The sequence below is a fragment of the Octopus bimaculoides genome, chromosome 14 (assembly GCF_046866305.1).
Source record: "Octopus bimaculoides isolate indiv1 chromosome 14, ASM4686630v1, whole genome shotgun sequence".
Classification (NCBI taxonomy): domain Eukaryota; kingdom Metazoa; phylum Mollusca; class Cephalopoda; order Octopoda; family Octopodidae; genus Octopus; species Octopus bimaculoides.
In genome coordinates this window covers 47,822,178-47,841,279 of record NC_142941.1, presented here as the reverse complement: position 1 = coordinate 47,841,279, position 19,102 = coordinate 47,822,178, and the positions used below count along the sequence as shown (strand labels likewise).

The following is a 19,102-nucleotide window of genomic DNA, read 5'->3' as shown; positions in this document are numbered from 1 at the left end:
CCTCATAATGACGATCTGACCATTAAACATCCAGTCTTCTTATATCTCTAGTGTAACATTGCTCAATGTGCCCTTTTTAAAGTTGATATGGCTTAATCTGAGAGATTTAGTTGCTATTTCTAGCAGGTCAAGCAACTGCATAGAGGCTGCCCTTGTTGGTTTGCTATAAGTTTTATGTCATACAATGGTGCCACATCAATTATTTATATCCAGTTCTCTACAAAATATTATCTTGCGGTCAGCAAGCATCTAATACACAAAATTTGTTGAAGCTGACGAAAACAAGAAGCTCTGGCAATGAGACTAAATATGTCATGTGACTTAAACATCATTGTTTTTAGTCGTCTCAAAGCTGTCAGTAGTTTAATAATAAAGGCCTCAATACATATAAACAAGAGACTAGTTTGGTACTAAAGTCCTCCAGTATAAATAAATGATAGACAAAGAGGTCTTACAGTTCTGTATTTAAGAGATGAGGAATTATGTATATTACTTACATTTGACGGATATTTGTCCTCATCTTGTTTCTTGTTAACACAACGTTTCGGCTGATGTACCCTCCAGCCTTCATCTGGTGTCTTGGGGAAATTTCAAACCTGGGTTCTCATTCCTAAAGTATTTTTCGATGTTGTTGTTGTTGTTGTTGTTGCTGCTGTTGCTGTTGCTGCTGTTGTTGTTATTGTTATTGTTATTGTTATTGTTAATATTATTATTATTGTTATTGTTATTCAGGTCACTGCCTGGAATAATAATAACATCGAAAAATACCTAAGGATTAAGAACCCAGGTTCGAAACTTCCCCAAGACACCTGATGAAGGCTGGAGGGTATATCAGCCGAAACGTGTTAACAACAAACAAGATGAGGACAAATATCCGTCAATTGTAAATAATGTACAAAGAGGTCTTACCTGTCTCTGAGCAGCATCAAACATGGTTGAGGTGGGTTTGTCTAATAACTGCTCTGCTGTCTGGCGAGCTAAACTGTCAACATTCACAGGTTCTGAAGCTCCTGGGCCAAGATGCTTTCCAAAAATCTCAGACGCGATTGAATTTCTCTGGTGGTGAAAAAGAGAAAGTTCAAGTTAAGAAATATATGAAGGGCTAGGGTTGGGGGTTGGAAACTAGAAAAAATTTTTGCAAATATGTGAGAATTATTTTAACAAGGGGATGCTCTTCCTATCACCAACCAACATGAAATCACACACACACACACACACACAAGCATGGATGTGTGGTTAAGAGATTTTGAAACCATGCAGTTAGGACACTATCAGCTGGTGTCTTGTATTATATATGGCCATGGGTTGACCAATACTTTGTGAGTGAAATTGGTCAACAGAAATGGAAGAAGCATGTTATGTGTGTGTGAGTGTAGGTATTTCTCCTCATCTTCACATGTGTTCTATGACTGTAAACAAAACCTCATTGTCCTTAAAAATGGGCTCATTTATTTGCAGTCCACCATGAAAGCATGTCGACTTCTTATCATGTCTTGACATGTTGTGCAATCTTTGTAAATTCAAAACAGCTTAGATTCTACAAAAGATGTGGTTTGTTCCCAGTTCTTTTCAATGTCTGGGCAGTTTGTTGTTCAATACACTGGCAGATTATCACCTTTGTTTGAAACAGGTAAGGATTGGTATCAAGAAGGGGGTCTGGCTGTGAAATACTCTGCTTGAATCATAGCTTCATCCAATCCAGGCAAGAATGGAAAAGGAGACATTAAAGCAAGGATAATAATAATGATGACAGACACACACACACATATGAACAATGTAATATATATACACACACAGAGAAATATACATAATCATGCAAACACACACACACACGTGACACCTAATATTGAAGCCATACTAACCTTATTCACATCAAGTGACCTCTTAAAATCATCAACTGCTAACCAAAAGTGAATATTCTCTTCACTGAACTCTTTCTGTAGAAAATCCTGTTTTGGGAAATAAAAAGGATTCACAATCAAGTGAAATGATAATTAGGATAATTAAGTTGGCACAGGCATGGCTGTGTGGTAAGAAGCTTGCTTCCTGATCACATGGTTCTGGGTTCAGTCCCACTGCATGACACCTTGGGCAAGCGTCTTTTACTATAGCCTTGGGCCGACCAAGCCATGCGAGTGGATTTGGGAGATGGAAACTGAAAGAAGCCCATCATATATATGTATATGTCTGTATTTATGTATGAGAGAGAGACAGACAGACAATGATAGTAAAATTGTCAATGAAACATTGATGGCCTCTTAAAGGAAGAGATAGGCAGGGAGAGAAAACCAGTCTGTGAATTACAGGCAAATGTTTCCAAAAGAACAGATAGGTCTTGCTTTAACAAACAGACTCTTTAAAGCCCTTCCCACCCATTTCTTTTCCTTCATCTTGTATTTTTTGACAGGTGAGACAACACTTATTAATGAGGTAGAATAATATTTTGGAATTTTGTGCATGTGTGCGTGTATTTTGTGATTTATTCTGAAGAGTAAAAACAAACAAACACAACATTTTTGTACAATATCTAGGCCTGATACAGGAGTGGATGAGGTCAGCTGTGATTGATGAACCATTGCCAAAGCAGAGACCTGCTCTGGACGCAAGCAATAGAGTTAGAATAGCCAAGGACCAGGTGGTGGTGTTAAACTGGATGACAACAGAGTGGGCTCTACTAAAAGTAGCCAAGGACCAGCGGGGGTGGCTTTAAACTGGGTGACTAATTAGGAAAACAAATTAAGAACACATACAGATCCTCTCACTTCCTTATAGTCTCCGTCTCTCTCTAATTTTCCCCCACAAAGCTTGTAGGATCAAACCAGAAACAATGTAATTATAAGACACACCTCCTTAACCTCTTCTTAAAGTTATTTCCAACTTCATTGAATAATTTCATTGTTCATTACCAGTGATTGATCAGAGTTGGCTCAATTTATTGCTTGTTTCCCCCAACGAAACATAACCTGTGCCCTTGTGAATATGAAAGAAAACATTTTTATATTGGAAAGTCTATGATGTTAAATATTTACATTGCTTCACTTTTTGACTTGCAACAAGAACACATCCCAACTGGCTGTGGAAACAGATTCAGTTGAGGACTGGCAGGGGGGATTTTCACTAAGCTTATTTAACCCTCAAACCTTACTGTCTTGTCAGTAGTCAAGCTCAAACATTATGATTGTTTACTTTTTTTCTTTTTATATCCTATTTTTCCTATCAGAGAGAGAGAGAGAGAATTATGATAGCTTTCCATACAACAATACTTTGAGAAACTACAAAATCTTACAAAATATTTTTAATTTGTCTTTCTGGTACGTTTGTGTGTGTATGTGAAATATTTTGACATTAGTTATGTTAGCCATTTAAATATTTCTCTATTGATTGTATACAAAATTTTTTCTTACAATAATGATTATAATAAACACCAAAAATGTACAGAAAACAGATTCCATCACATGCCAGGGGGGAAAACTAGAATTGATAGCTTCTGTTACCTAAGTGACCTAGTCAGTAGCGGGGGGTAGATGTTCTGAGAGTGTAGCTGCTAGAATAAGAATAGCTTGGGCAAAGTTTAGAGAGCTCCTACCTCTGCTGGTAAGAAAGGGCCTCTCACATAGAGTGAAAGGTAGATTGTATGATGCATGTATGCCAACAGCCATGCTACACAGCAGTAAAACACAAAGGCAATGACAAGAAACTGAGACCTTCAGAGATATGCTGTACTTGAGAAGACCTGGCAAACCAAGTGAGATCGTAGTCATGGCCAATGCCAGTGCCACATAATCAGCCCCCCGTTTAAAAGTACCCTACAATCGTCTGGCAATATACTGTGTTTGAGAAGACCTGTTGAGTCAAGTGAAGTTGTTGTCATGGCCGATGCCAGTGCCGCCTGATTGGCCCTCATGCTGGTGGCACATAAAAAGTACTCACTACACTCTCAGTGGTTGGCATTAGGAAGGGCATCCAGCTGTAGAAACCTTGCCAGATCAGATTGGAGTCTGGTGCAGCCTCCTGGCTTGCTAATCCTCAGTCAAACCATCCAACCCATGCCAGCATGGAAAGTGGATGTTAAAAGATGATGATGGTGATGATGATTTTGAACTGAGCAACTTAAAGCTGATAAGCTTTTTCTGTTTGAGTTTCTGATAAGAAGCAATATAAAGTTAATCTCACAAAAACAAATGCAATTACCAATTCCTCCCCAAACACAAAATCTTATTCAGTAATTTATTGCTCTGAATGAAGAAGGTACAATAGGTGTGAAATGCTGGCCAAACCCCTGTATCAAAAAGGTCAGGAGTTTAAACAGTTGAAGTATTGCCAAATCCAAGAAGACTGGCTCACACTGAAAGTTGTCTTAAATTGCTATGGCTAGGTGGTTAAGATGCTTGCATTGCAACTATATAGGGTCTAGGTTCAAACCCGCTACCTTTCATATATATATATATATATATATATATATACACTTGGAAATGGGCTGTGCGTGAGAAGACCCGGCAAGCCAAGTAAGATCGTTGCCAGTGCCCCTGGACTGGTTCTTGTGCGGGTGGCACATGAGATGCACCATTTTGAGCGTGGCCGTTGCCAGTACCGCCTGACTGGCTCCTGTAGGATTTTCGAGCGAGATCGTTGCCAGTGCCCCTGGACTGGCTTGTGCGGGTGGCACATAAAAGACACCATTTCGAGCGTGGCCGTTTTCGTGCGGGTGACACGTAAAAGCACCCACTACACTCTCTGAGTGGTTGGCGTTAGGAAGGGCATCCAGCTGTAGAAACTCTGCCAAATCAGACCGGAGCCTGGTGTTGCCATCCGGTTTCACCAGTCCTCAGTCAAATCGTCCAACCCATGCTAGCATGGAAAGCGGACGTTAAACGATGACACACATATATAAACTTTCACTATTTTATATCAATGAAAGATATAAACACTGGAGAGAATCAGTACACTTGCAATGAAATATTTTGTAATATATGTTCTACACCAAGCTGCGGGTATTCCCTTGTCACTCTCACTAATGAACCAATGATTGATCCATTGCAAATCAATCACTACGAAGAAATCAATTGAGGTCAGAAAAAGGAAAAATTTTTGCCTTTTATTCTTCAGGGTCCTTAAAATCTACCCCAGTCCATCACTGGTATTTCTTCAATAAAATGTAAAAGGAGGAGAGACAAAGTTCATCCTGGCAGTATTTGAACCAAGAATATATAAAATGGTACTATTAAGTAGCACAAGGCATTTAATCCATTGCTCTATCGATTTTCCTGCCACCCACAACCCTCAAATATGTTTGAGTGATGAATAACTTACTGTGAACACTTCCACACCAGCAGGATCTTCCAAAAGTCGGTTGAAGCTGACGGCCCAGGAGGCCACCCTGCTCACCTCTCGCCCACAACCATTACTGCCATCATCATGGTTTACAATACTGTTGATGCTGTTGGCAGCGCCCAGCTTTTCAGGAAGCAGACCATCATTTCCACTGGCAACTAATGACTAAAAAAAACAAAAACAAAACAAAACATTTCAATTTATGCATCTGCGTATATAAATACATTTATGTGTTGTATGTATGTGTATATAAAAACCTCCTTACCTTACAACGAAATAATGTTTCAAGTGTACACGGTGGTGGTGGTGGTGGTGGTGGTGGTGGTGGAAATATTTCTGTTCCCTTAAACTGAAGAAATTTCACACACATCATACTGTCAGGTGAAAAGTGTGTGTCACTGTTGTTTATGTCTTGAGACAATTAATAATTCCAGCACTGAAACTACTGGTAACACTTGGTGGTGGTGGTGGTGGTGGCGGTGGTGGTGGTGGGTGATAAATGACACAGTAGATTGGTGGTGTGGTGGTGACGGTGGTGGACATATGTACACAAAAAAAAAACTGTGTAGCCAAAGTGTGACACTCCAGAAGGACAGCCAGTGTTGGTGTTGCTGGTGTTGTCACTGCTGGTGTTTGTGGTGTTTAGGTTAAGGTTAACCATGATTGTGTAGATGCATGATCAAAGGCCTTCCAGCCATGACCACTCAGTCTTTTGAAGGAGAATCTAGAATAACATTATCTAATGTGTGTCCTTCCCCTTTTAAGACAGAATGCTGTTTCAGAGAGACTTGGTTGCTATTTCCAGCAGGTCAAGCAACCACATAAAGGTTCTTTCATTGGTTTGTAACAATATCTCTTCAGTAGTGATGGTCATGTTCAACAGCAGTGATAGCTTTACCAATATATCTCTAATAGTAGAGGTGGTGGTGGTGGTGGTGGTGATGATAATAGCAGACCCCACCCCCACCCATCACCTATAGCATTGTTATTGTATTAAGAGTTTATCCAGAGATATCCATGTCAAACGTCTGTGATATCACACAACTGCATTACAACATTATTGTTAATACATTAAGACACTGCCTCCCCCCCCATCTCTGCCACTCCTCTTGTCACCCCCACCCCCACCACTTCCAATTGTCAAGTTGCCAAAATATCTTTTCAATTAAAAACTTACCACCACATCCACCAACACACAACTGCTGCTGCTGCTGCTACTACTACTACTACTACTACTACTACTACTACAATACACAGTTCTACTACTACCATTGCCCTTCCACTCTTAATCCAGTTTTTAATTTAAGAAAAAAACTAATTGGCTCCACGACCCCCGAAAGCTGCAAGTCAGCTCAAAAAACCAAATAAATTCTTGTCCATTTATTGCTTCATTGATCAAAGAACATGGACAGATGGAAGGCTTTTGTTAATAATTCAGCTCAGTCCAACAACAGAAAACTTTCTCAGCCAATTTGAAAAAATGCCAGGAAATTGATTTGAAAAAAATGTTACAAATTTTATAATGCCCACTGAGGTTGACAAACAGGACTTTGTCTCTCAACATGTATGTGTATGTGTGTGTGGTTGCATATATATCATCATCAACATCATCGGACGTTAAATGATGATGATGATGATATATATATGCAACCACACACATATACACATGAAAACATAATGGAAGCTCAAAAGTTTCCACTGATAAAATTCCACTCATTGTGCATTGGTTGACCCAAAGTTATATGAGAAAATACATGCTCGAGGTTCTGTAAAGTGGAATTGATCCTGGAACCACATGGATACACAGCCATGCATTGCACCTTCTTATATCATTCCAGTCAACTCTGGCATCTTCAGCAATTCCACCAGACACACTGTCTTGTGATGACTTTGAACATATTATGTAGAATTTTAATGAAGGATGCTTAACGACATTGCTGCTATTTTAATTGCTTGTTACTGTTAAAATCATATATTGGTATCATAATTAATTACTGCTTTTATAATGAATGATTGGTGTTATAGTTAATTGTCACTGTTATAATTAGTCCATTATTTCATTAACAAATTTAGAAACAACAGTAACAGCAGCATGGAGTCAATGTTTGTATAGCTATGCCAGGAGAGAGAGAGCATGGAATGATCGAAGATAGTCTGACAGATTTTCCTTTGGAAACAGTTTATTATAAAATATACAAGGACAGCTGGAGAGCAGAAAGGACGCATAGGTATGCACGAAGACATTCCATCACAAACATATACACACATTGCACCCAGGTTGACAATATATCAAGTGAAAGAAACAGGAGAAAGGTGGGGTGTTGGTGGGAGTTACAGACAAGACGAGACTTGAATGATTTAACATAATGTTGTCTTTATGACAACATTTATTACCTGCCCACACACACATGTAGAGACAAAGCTCACAATATTATGGACAAATACATTTGTATGCGTGTATGTGTGTGTATATATATCATCATCATCATCATCATCATTTAGCTGGCATGGGTTGGAGGGTTGACCAGGGCTGGCATGCTGGAAGGCTGCACCAGACTCCAGTCTGATTTGGCATGGTTTTCTATGGTTGGGTGCCCTTCCTAATGCCAACCACTCCAAGAGTGTAATGGGTGCTTTTATGTGCCACTGGCACAGGTGCCATTTGCATGACACCAATGCCTGCCATGACTGCAATTTTACTTGGCTTGATGGGTCTTCTTCTCAAGCATATATATATATATATATATATAATATATATATATATATAGAGAGAGAGAGAGAGAGAGAGAGAAAGACACACACACACACATCTATATATCATCAGCAGCATTGTTTTAACATCAACTTTTTCCAAGCTTCCTTGGGTCAGACAGAATTCTCAGTGGCAGATTTTCTACACCTGGATACTCTACTTTCTGCCAATCCTTTTCTGTTTCCAAGTAAGGTTGGTATTTCCTCAGGGTCAAACAGGTTTCCATGGAAAATTGGTGATGAAGGACACCATTTGTATAATGGTGACACTTGTTCACAACTATGGCATAATGTCAACAGAAGCAGACACAAACACACTCACCTCAATGCACACACACACACACACGTGTGTGTGAGTAGACAAGCATCACTATTATAGAAGCAGTGTCCTTTATTATTAATTTTCTATGGAAGATGGGCTTCTTTCAGTTTCCATCCACCAAATCCACTCACAAGGCTTTGTTTGACATGAGTTTGTAGTGGAAAACATTTGCCAAGGTGGAAAGTAGTGGGACTAAACAAAAAAACATATCGCTGGGAAGCAAACTTCTTAATCACAGCCATATCTCTGCCTATGTATATATATATATATATATATATATATATATATATATATATATATATATATATATATATATATATTATCATCATAATGATCATTAAACATCCATTTTCCACACAATTCACGTTCCAAGACACGTCTCACAGATGCTTTAGGATACATCATCAGTATGTCCCTGGTGGGTGTTAAGGGCTCCTAGTCTTTTAACATCAGACCCCTCCTTCACCCAACTGATGCAGCCAGGGTTGATCAAATCTCAGCATATATCCCAGCACCAACAAGTCACAGCTTTATTTTCTTTATCTAAAGCCATCAAATAGCTTTTACTTTGGTTTCAGTCTTTGCTACACCTAGTGCCGTCAAACTGTCCTCCAGTCAGAGCCTTGCAAAGTGTCTCACAAATCCCCTGGCAGTCTGCCTCATTTACATTGTAACTTGCCCACCAACTTCCACTTCTGCACTGCTCCTCCAGTTCCAGTGGCATTTGGTGAGCTTTCCCCCACATGAGCCTCGTCAGTGTTTTTTTTCCCCAAGACACAGACAGTTCCTACATGATCATCCGTTTCATGGAATCTGAGAAGATGACTAAGTCTAGGAAGAATGGTTTTGGTTCTGCCCCAATGTGGTTGTGTCTCACCCATCCAAGCATGCAAAACAATGATGAAGATGATGATATACACTCTTTGACATGTGTATACACACACACACACACAGAGGCTGTGTCGAGGAACTGAGAACAAGGAAAAAACAGCAGTCTCCTGGAAAATAAGCTTTCAACTGGATGCATTAATGGAAGCATCATTCAACAAACATTATTGGGCTACACATCAGAGATACACATCAGGTACATAATCATGTATTCTACTTTATCTTCTTTCTGTGCTGTTCTCATGGAAAATTAAAACAGCAAATTTTAACATGGATCATAATTGAATCCAGTTCTGTCCCATGGATTGAGCTAAACCTCCAAGACTAAGAAAAACTAAACAAATTTAATATATTCGTGTAAACAACTTTTAAACACTAACCTCATGAGAATGACTTAACTTGGATATTTTCGGTCGTCGAAATGATCCCACTTTCTTCCATTTATGTGTAGCACTACTGTTAATTGGTGGTTTAGAATCAGCCTGACATAAACAGAAATTGACCAGTTAATGATTTAATTAAAGAAAATTGATATACATATTAATAAAGAAACAGAAGAAGATTGAGTAAAAGGGAAAAGGAGTAAATAGAGAAAACTTATTCTCTTCTGTTTTAGATAAGAGGATCTCCTAGAGTGTGGGTTGGAGTGAGAAAGAAAGTGTGACTGTGTATGAGAGTAAGCTTGCAAGAGGCAGCAAGGCCAGCTGAGTGGGGACAAACGTTAGAGGTAATAGCAACCCCCGATATTGGAAGGATCTTTTATTGAAATTGAGAGTTACAATTGGTCCTGTGTTAGTCAGCTGGCTAAAGGATAAACACCTTATTTAAAGTTGACATATTTAATTCCCAATGATCAAATCTGATTACTTAAACAATGCGTACAATAAGGAGGTAGAACTCTCCCAAATTAATAAAAATATATTCCCTTAGTCTTCAGATCAATTGAAATATGAGTAGGAACAGAATAAGAGCAATGAAAGATATCCAAGACTGAGAACTACTATTAAACCCATAGCCATTAGTTATCATCAGCCAAAATGTCCAGCAAAATAGATTTTCCTAGTTGCTCCAGATTGGACTGGGAGTCAATACATCTTTCTTATTGTAGACTGCCAGTTATCACAAAATATCTGGACCCATACTCTAAAATTATAAAGTTTCTAATCCTCAGCCATTTGTTTCCTCAAGTTAACAACTATTAGAACTCTTCCCAACTATTAACTACTCACAAGATTTTGGTACTCTTGAGTAGTGGCCACCTTATTAACAGTTAAGCAGAAAATAATAAAATTGACAACAAACTTCAAATTTTGTAGCCTACCTTGTTGAGCTTAGCAGCAAAACCTTCTGAAAACCTCCGAACATTTGCAGATTCAACAGAAGTTTCTGAATTTCGGTCACAGTCGAATATTGCAAATATCTCCTCAAGAGGGCGCCGAACGTTCTGTTCAAATTCTGAGTCTTCAACAGTAGCACAGCCTGGTGGCGGTGCTGATGGTGACCTAATTTTAAATTTGGAATTACAAGGAGTTGCCCTGGGACTCAGTTTATCATCAAGAAAATCAGTATTTGAAGAACAAGTAGTGACAACAGTCAATTTCCCATTGGAAAGTTGGTGATAAGGGGCTGACAGTGGACGGGGTTCAAACTTACGTTCCCCGGAAGACAAACGTTGATTGCTAGAATTCATTTTGGAAACTGTTTCTCGGCTCCGAGATCTGTGTTCCACACCCTGCTTGGAACGATACTTATATGACAGAATGCCTGTAGTGCTTAAATTTTGGTCAGAAACTTTTGTGTTGCTGCAGTTTGGCTGCTCAAAAGGAGAGGGTAAATCCAAGACGGGGTTAGGCATGGCTCTGAGAGTCAAACGACCTTGTTTTGGGTCTTCATTATTGGAAATGATTTTGGTCTGGGCATGCATGTTTGCAGCACTGGTTGAACGGAACGCCGATTGTGGGGTGGGCATTGTATCGACAGATGGAGACAAATGTTGATGGAGAGATTGTGAAGGGAGAGAATGTCTGTTGGCATTGGTCATTCGGTATTGATCATTAGGTAACTGGTTCATGTCGACCACAAACACGGCCTCATTACGGGAGTCATCCCTTCCAAAACCAAGACCACTGTCACTATTACTACTACTGCTACTGCTACTGCTGCTGTTAACAGCAACATTCTGAACTGGAGTGACAGATGGTTCATTAAATACTTGAGTGATGGGGAAATTGTCTTGACTGTTCTGTCTGTCTCTATAAAGGGCAGAGATCGGTTCAATGACTGGAAGTGCAGTTTGGGGAAACTCAAAGCAACGGCGTAAGTCTCGGCTACGAGTGCATTCAAACTGAAAGACACGAGCTTTCTGTGCATGCATGTAATGTGCCTGAATGTCAGTATTTACTTTAAACACATGACAAGAGAAACTAGGGGCATACTCCAGTCTTATGGATTCATTCCCATCATTAGAACAATTTGAAGTCACAATACCAAAATAGAGGTTGTCATCAGGACAGATGCCACAAAACATAATCCTGTGCACAGGGTACACAGCCAGGACCTTACGCACAGCATTTGTCAGTTTCACACCATTTACTGAGATTGTTAAAGCAACAAGTGTGTGAATCTTCTTCTCAAGTCTCAACCTGCGTACTGCATTATGAAATGACTGCAACCGAGCATGCTGGGAATTTTTGTCACCAGGCATCTCAATGGTTCCGACATAACCAACAACAAAGTGTTTATCAACATTTGGGTCACACTGGAAGGACCATTCTTCTTCAGATACCTCTGGGTCGACAGACATTGCAATATTGCATGGAGCAGACTGCCTTCCGCTGCGAGAACTCCTGGTTGCATGCAATCTACTGGAAAGCTCTGCATTTGAAGCAGTCTGACCATCAGCTGGGTTTGTGACAGTTTTCTGGACCCAATCAGTTTTATCTACCTTCTGGACATTATTGAAATGTGATGTGTGGGAATTCAAATACACATTTCTAAAAGCTAAATTGGGTTCCTGCATTGTGAAACCTGTATTCTCCTGGTCCCAAACATTTCGTCTCCCAGCACCAATCGGAGGCTTTTGTTTAAGAAGAGCAGCTGACTGTAAACTTTCTGAAATCGGTGGTTTCTTCCTGACAGCCGTGGCAGTGACCTGTTCCACTTGTTGACTGTTATGATCTTTCAAAACTCGGTTTACACCAACTTGTCGAGATCGTAAACGATGTGGGTGTCGGAACTTCTGCCGTTGTGGAATATCTTCATCTGAAGAATCAGAGTTGTTGACATTTTCAGCTACCTGCAGAAAGAAAGAAAGATAAAATGTAGACAGACTGATATAGCATTAATTAACATGGCTGAAGGCATTTGGTTAAGAAGTTCACTTCACAACCACAAGCCCAGGTTTGATCCCATAGCACAGTACCTTGGGCAAGTGATTTCTACTAAAACCTCAGATAAACTGATACCTCACAAGTGGAACTTGCTAGGGAGTTAGAAATATATGTATGTATGTTTGAATTATATGTGTGTGTGAAATTGTGTGTGTTGATGTTTGCATCAATCTAAAAATCATTGTTTTGTTGATATTGAGTCTCTTAATGTCTGCGACATAACAGTTTGACACATAAACTGATAAAATAACCATCAAATTGAAACACTTTGAGAGACTAAAATCATTGAAGTTGGTGACCAAATATGAGCATGGCCTAACAAATGAAACAATCAAATGAACAAGAATAAGAAGTTACTGAACAACACTGCATGTAGACAACAAAAGAGACTGATTCAAAACTATAAATTTGTATGGAAACCCCAGTATATGTCTGGTATTTATTTTACTGAACTCAGAAGAGTGAAAGTTAAGTCATCTCTGGTAATATTTGAATATCAAAGGTAGAAAGACCAAACTACTTTCTGAGTCGTTTAGTCAAGGACTGTTGACCTTATAATAATCCACACACACACAATGTGTAAATGATAGGCCACTTCACAATTTCTGTCCAGCAAATATCATTGATTGGTCAGCGCAAGGCTATGGTGGATGACATTTGCTTAAAGCACAGCACTATGGAATCCAACTCAAGAGCAGATGGTGGCAAAGCAAGCTTCTCAACCCCACACACCTGCAACCATAACATGGAAGAGAAAAAATTTCTAGTGATCCGTCCCCTGCCCGGTTCATTTCTTAGAACCTAATTGGAGTCACTAAAATAGTCTGTAAAAACATTTTCCCTTGCCATCTATCCAATAAATGATATACTTCATTCATGTCTACCAAAACACCAGAGAGAGGGGGATGGGAGAGAGGGAAAGAGAGAGAGAGAGAGATAACCAAGCTGTCAACAAATATCACAAGAACCTTTCAATATGTTCCAATGATTGAAAAGAGTTTTTGGTCATTAGACATAAAATACCAAAAGTCTGAGAAAATTTTCAAGTCTTGCATAAAATTGTGAACTGATATTTTTGTTCAATGCATAAAGTAAAAAATATGAAAGTCAAAAAAATTGTAGGGGACTATTCTGAGAAACAGTGATAGTTCTTCCATTGTTGTTACAGATAAGAATAATCCAACTTCATTAACGTAGGGAACTACCAAATCCATAACTGTTGCAGGTATTCTGGGCTCTTTCTGAGCGTGACCTTGTACAGAAACACTTTTAATACAAAGACAGGAATTAAGGGCAGGTTTTTTTTTAGGAATGTTATTCATGGTTGACTAGTTTTATCATTATCTGTCAAATACTAATTAAAAAGCTACACATTAGCACATCCTGAACTCACCTAACCAAGGAGGACTTGTCTCCTTCAACAAATGGGAGCCTCTATGTGGTTGATCAACCTGCTAGAAATAGCAACCAAATCTCCCTCAAACTAAACATTAACATCTTGGAAAAGGAAAAGACAAACTAGATAATGTAATCAATACAAAATCTTAAATAGGATGGCCATGGTTGGCTCAGCTTTGATCATAGTCCTACCCAATCCAGGTTGCCCTGGTGCTAAACAACAACAAGAACTTACCTGCAGAGTAAGGGTTCCCACTGAAGTGCCAATCATACGCACAACCTCATCATGTGGTGCCTTGGAAACATTCTCCCCATTGACAGCCAGAAGGAAGTCACCAGGTTTGAGGCCAATAGCTTCAGCAGGGCTCCCACTTACAATACAACTCAGGGTACAAGGACCCTGACCAGAAATCGTGAAACCGTAGCCAAGTGTGCCGCGAATAACATCCACTGTCTTAACACCATTCATAGGCCGTCGCTTGCGCCGCCGAGGATGGTGCACATTGCTCATGCTGCTGCACCCTGCACATGGGAAGAGAAAGAAAAAGTTACAACTTTAATTGCAGTTACAAATAATAATTTGAAATGATATAAGGTTGCGGTTGGGGTGGGGATAGAGTGGGAGTGACGTGGTGGAGGGGGTTAGCAGTGGTGGTGGTGGTGATGGTGATGGGTGTCTATAATGACTAATGTTAGGGTGAGGACTGATGATAATGCTGCATTGAACATTGAAGTGGGGGTGGGTAGTTGTTGCTTTATATCATGTTGACTCTATCCTTGTATTCCAGATGTGACCATCCAGTCTTTTTCTCTTTGGCATAATGTAATCCAGATAACATTACCCAATACATGATAACAGCTCAACCAGCTAGAGATAGTAGTTAAATTTTCCTTCAATCATACTGTTTTAAGAAATAGGGTACTTACACCAACTTTAGATAATGTAGCATTAGATACATGACACCCATATAAAAGATGGGATGGTCATTGCTGGAATGGTTCTGACCATCTGTTTACAGAATAAAGGTCAATGTGAGACTAAAACAGCAACTTTGTATTTAAGACTGACACAGATTTAATTTAATTAATGGATCACAGACATGTATTGGAACATATGGCTGAGTTAAGGATTGAGGAGTTTGCTGGGGGGGGGGGGAATATTTTTGGGTAAATTGCTCAGCTCATACCATGAAACAACACAGCACACTTCAATGAGTACAGTTTAAATTGGTGTAATGGTTTTGATGAAGTAATGTTTCTATGTATAGAAAGACCAACAACTCTTCCCCCACCCTGCAGTACCAGCCTTCAGAGTCCTGCCTCACTGAGACCCTCCACACACACACACACATCTAATGTTACGCCCCAGTGACAGTGGACTACTTCAGCTGACTGCTGACCTAATTAGAGGACCACGACCAAGGAATGACAACATTCAGAACACATCCACCATGTTTTATGAAAACTATTTACAAAGCAATCAAGAGACAAATGTGCACAGTCGTACCCATCCCCAGAAGCAAATACACAAAAGACATTCAGATACGTTACACAGACATCCTGAAAAAATAGTAGAAATGTCAGATAAACAAACTCAAGTACACTTTCTTTTTGCTTTACTTATACACAAACAGATTTACAGGCAACCACACAGATGTATAACACACATAACAATAGACACGTAAACACACACAGATACAAATGTATGACAAGATACAGTGATTGTAAGGTAGAGAAGTTTCCAAACTTTTCTGTACCCAACAACCCTAGGGAAATGTTTGATCCTCTTTCTCTCTCTCACACACACCAGATAAACAGGATGAGATTATTTAAGTGAAATCAGAATCAGCGTCTCTAGAGGAAAAGATAGAAAAGAAATGACTGTCAATGGCTCAAATTGTATTTGCTACACATTCAAGTAATCAAAGGATCTTTGATGGCAATTGCTACTCCTCATGAGTATCAGGTAAGATTAGGCAAGTTCCTATGAAGTGATTTGGACAAGTACCAGTTGCATTTCATTTGCTTGAGATTAGACTAGAGTCAATAAAAAGTAGGAAACTTCTTTGTAAGTCCTTGAATTCATTCTTCAATATATCTCTTATTGCCCAGGTAATATTTGAACCTGTTTATCTTATGTAGGAAGGTATAGATATTAGACTCTTTACACTGCCAACATCTTTATGATATTATACCAAAAAAATAAACAAAAATTACACACACACACACATTAGTAAACGAATGCTGTTTTGCTGTTTCCATTGTTAACTACAATTTCAGTGCTTGTGCTTATACTAAAAGGAATTATCTTAAGCTAAATCCAGGGGTCAATTTCTTCGACTAAAAGGCAGTGCTCCAGCATGGCCCCAGTCAAATGACTGAAACAAGTAAAAAATATTCTATAGAAATCATAGCCACCACTGGTTTTTGTAATGATGTTTTGGATATGAAATGTCAAAACGTCATAACAAAAAACAGTACTGGCCATAATTTCTTAACAAGTGATGTAAATCGCACTGCTAACACAGTAGGACATGGCATTGACTTATAAAAATGCTTAATATACTTTATAGTACTTTATGGTCACATAACAAAATACCACATCCCTACAAGTCATTAAGAGGAATTAAATGCAGCATGCAAGAGAGGAGACTGTATTGGTTTGACCAGGTGATGTGGATGGATGAGGACAGTTGCATAAAGAAGTGGCAATCACTTAAAGTGGAGAGAAGTTGTTGTGGAAGAGGGAGATCCAGGAAGATCTGGAATGAAGTACTGAAGGTTGATCTCAAAACGCTGACCCTTATGAAGGAGACGACAGAGGACTGAGATATGTGGTGCATTGCTGTACTCCAGAAGACCCGCCCACCAAAACAGAATTGCAATCCTAAAACTCTGAATAGAATCGCATCTGTAGTAGACATTGCAGTCAAGTCTCAAACTTTGAGAATGTTTTGATGCAACATAAAGAGTTGCGGATGACGACGGCGGTGGTGGCGTCATTGCCACCACCACCACCGCCAACAACAACAATTGATAACGGGTGCTGCCCATCTGATAAAACTATTTAAAACGTATATCTAGGACTATATTACCAAGTGTGCCTTTTATAATGCAGGAATCTGTGGTTTGAAGGAAATCTAACTGCTATTTCTTGTATTTCAAATGACTATATAGAAGCATCTTTACTACCACCATGCTGGCATGGGTTGGACAAGACTTATCGAAGCAGTATTTCAAAGCCAGACGCCATTCCTGGAGCCAAGAATTATTACCTGTGTTTTGATAATATTTCCACCTCGCTTCTCAGATAAATCAAGCTGTTCCTTTTACTACTCTTTCCATCAGACACATCACACCAGACAGACGTGACCAGTGAAGAGAGAGAGAGAGAGAGAGAGAGAGAGATAGAGAGAGTTGCTTTCGTTTAGTATTAGATATCAAGAAGGTCAAAGGAAGAGGAGGCTAATTAAAGAAGACCTGCAGAATTTAGCCGGATGGGGTATTGACGTTTTATAGGTATATATGAATGTCGACCTGGAGAGAAATATTGGCAATGTTCAATGTATGCTATGTGTAGGGAATAATGGAAGGAAAGAAAGTCAAGGTTATTAGCCAGACACCAACAGTAAATCGGTTTAGAACTTGTATATGCATGTGTGTATAGAGTGTCTATTTGGTGTGCGGTGAGAGCTAGTCCAACTAATGTTAATAATGTCTGTTTATGTCAGTTGCACGGCTGAGCACAGGGTGGTTAGACATTACACGATGTTCCTATGCAAGCAACAGAGACTGTTTAGCTGTGTGTGTGTGTGTGTAACTGTATAGGTATGTCTGTAACTGTCGCATGCTCAAACATGTCAAACATTTATTTCTGTCTACAACTGACATAGCGACACCCAAACGCAACGGCACACACGCACACGGGATAACACTCACTGTCTAGCACACATACGCAGTGAAAGTGGAGGAGCGGGGGAGGGTTGTAGTTCAAGCAGCACATTACATGAGTAAAAAGCCCTTCGGGGTAAGGGGTGAATAAATGTTCTTGTGGAGTGAGGGAGGTCACTAAGGTGATATTTCAGTGGATGACAGCAAGGACTACAAATTATTGCCTCCACCTCCAACCTAGAGTAACACACAAACATACACAGAGAGAGAGAGATGGAGAGACAAAGGGAAAATAGCACAAGTCGAGTTGGTAATGATGTGTATAAATATATACAGCTAGCTCCACATGTAAGAAATGTCAAGCTATACATTATATATCGTTAACAAGTGGATTAAATCTGATGCCCAAAGCAGAGTGCAACAATGCCCCCCCCCCCCACAACCTCGACATTTCTTCTTTTGTCTGACAAGATATCAAGAACAAACTGTGAAAGACCAAGGTAGACATGTTCTGGACCTGGACTCCGTAGACAAAAAACTATGAAATTTATTGAACAAATAGAACAAAACTTCAGTTTTCTTTCACAGCCCACAACGAAATATAATAACCTGTTATATAAACTTTATTCATTTCACACTCTGATAATATAAGCAAATTATTTTGTCCTACCAACAACACTTTTCTTAATGTTCATTGAGCTATTTGTTACAATTTACCACTTGTATCATGGCAAATCCGGCAATGGAAACAGCATGTGTGCAAGTGTGTGGTGGCAGTTATTCCAGTTCGAAGATCATAAAGAAGAGCGGTAAGCCCTTAAGAGATTATGTAAACCAATTCTTGAATGACAAACTCCGATGCACTTGGATGAGAAACGCCAAAGGTGGAGTCATCACCTCCATCTGACCAAAGTCTATATATATATATATATATATATATATATATATATATATATATAAATGTGTGTGTGTTGATTTCAAATTCTGGGACAAGGCAAGCAAGTTCGGGGGAGTTTTTGCATGATTTATGCGGCTCAATGGCCTTCCTTTTACAAACCACTCAACAGAGGGCACTAGATGCTCTTTCGTGACACCATCATCAGTGAGGTCGCCTTGTAACTCACAAGACTAA

The 19,102-nt window shown here is 39.4% G+C and overlaps 1 protein-coding gene across 7 annotated transcripts in view; it reads right to left on the bottom strand.

Moving 5' to 3' along the window:
• LOC106882916 (regulator of G protein signaling 12) overlaps nt 1-19,102 on the bottom strand; it is a 105,888-nt gene that overhangs the window by 16,037 nt on the left and 70,749 nt on the right. For all 7 annotated transcript variants that reach the window (XM_014933746.3, XM_052972898.2, XM_014933753.3 and 4 more), the window contains 6 exons: nt 14,315-14,601; nt 10,614-12,587; nt 9,673-9,774; nt 5,311-5,496; nt 1,863-1,949; nt 910-1,056 (listed from right to left, as the gene is read on the bottom strand). In XM_014933746.3, the coding sequence (XP_014789232.1) occupies nt 910-1,056; nt 1,863-1,949; nt 5,311-5,496; nt 9,673-9,774; nt 10,614-12,587; nt 14,315-14,601 (2,783 nt within the window). The remainder of the gene's footprint in view (nt 1-909; nt 1,057-1,862; nt 1,950-5,310; nt 5,497-9,672; nt 9,775-10,613; nt 12,588-14,314; nt 14,602-19,102) is intronic.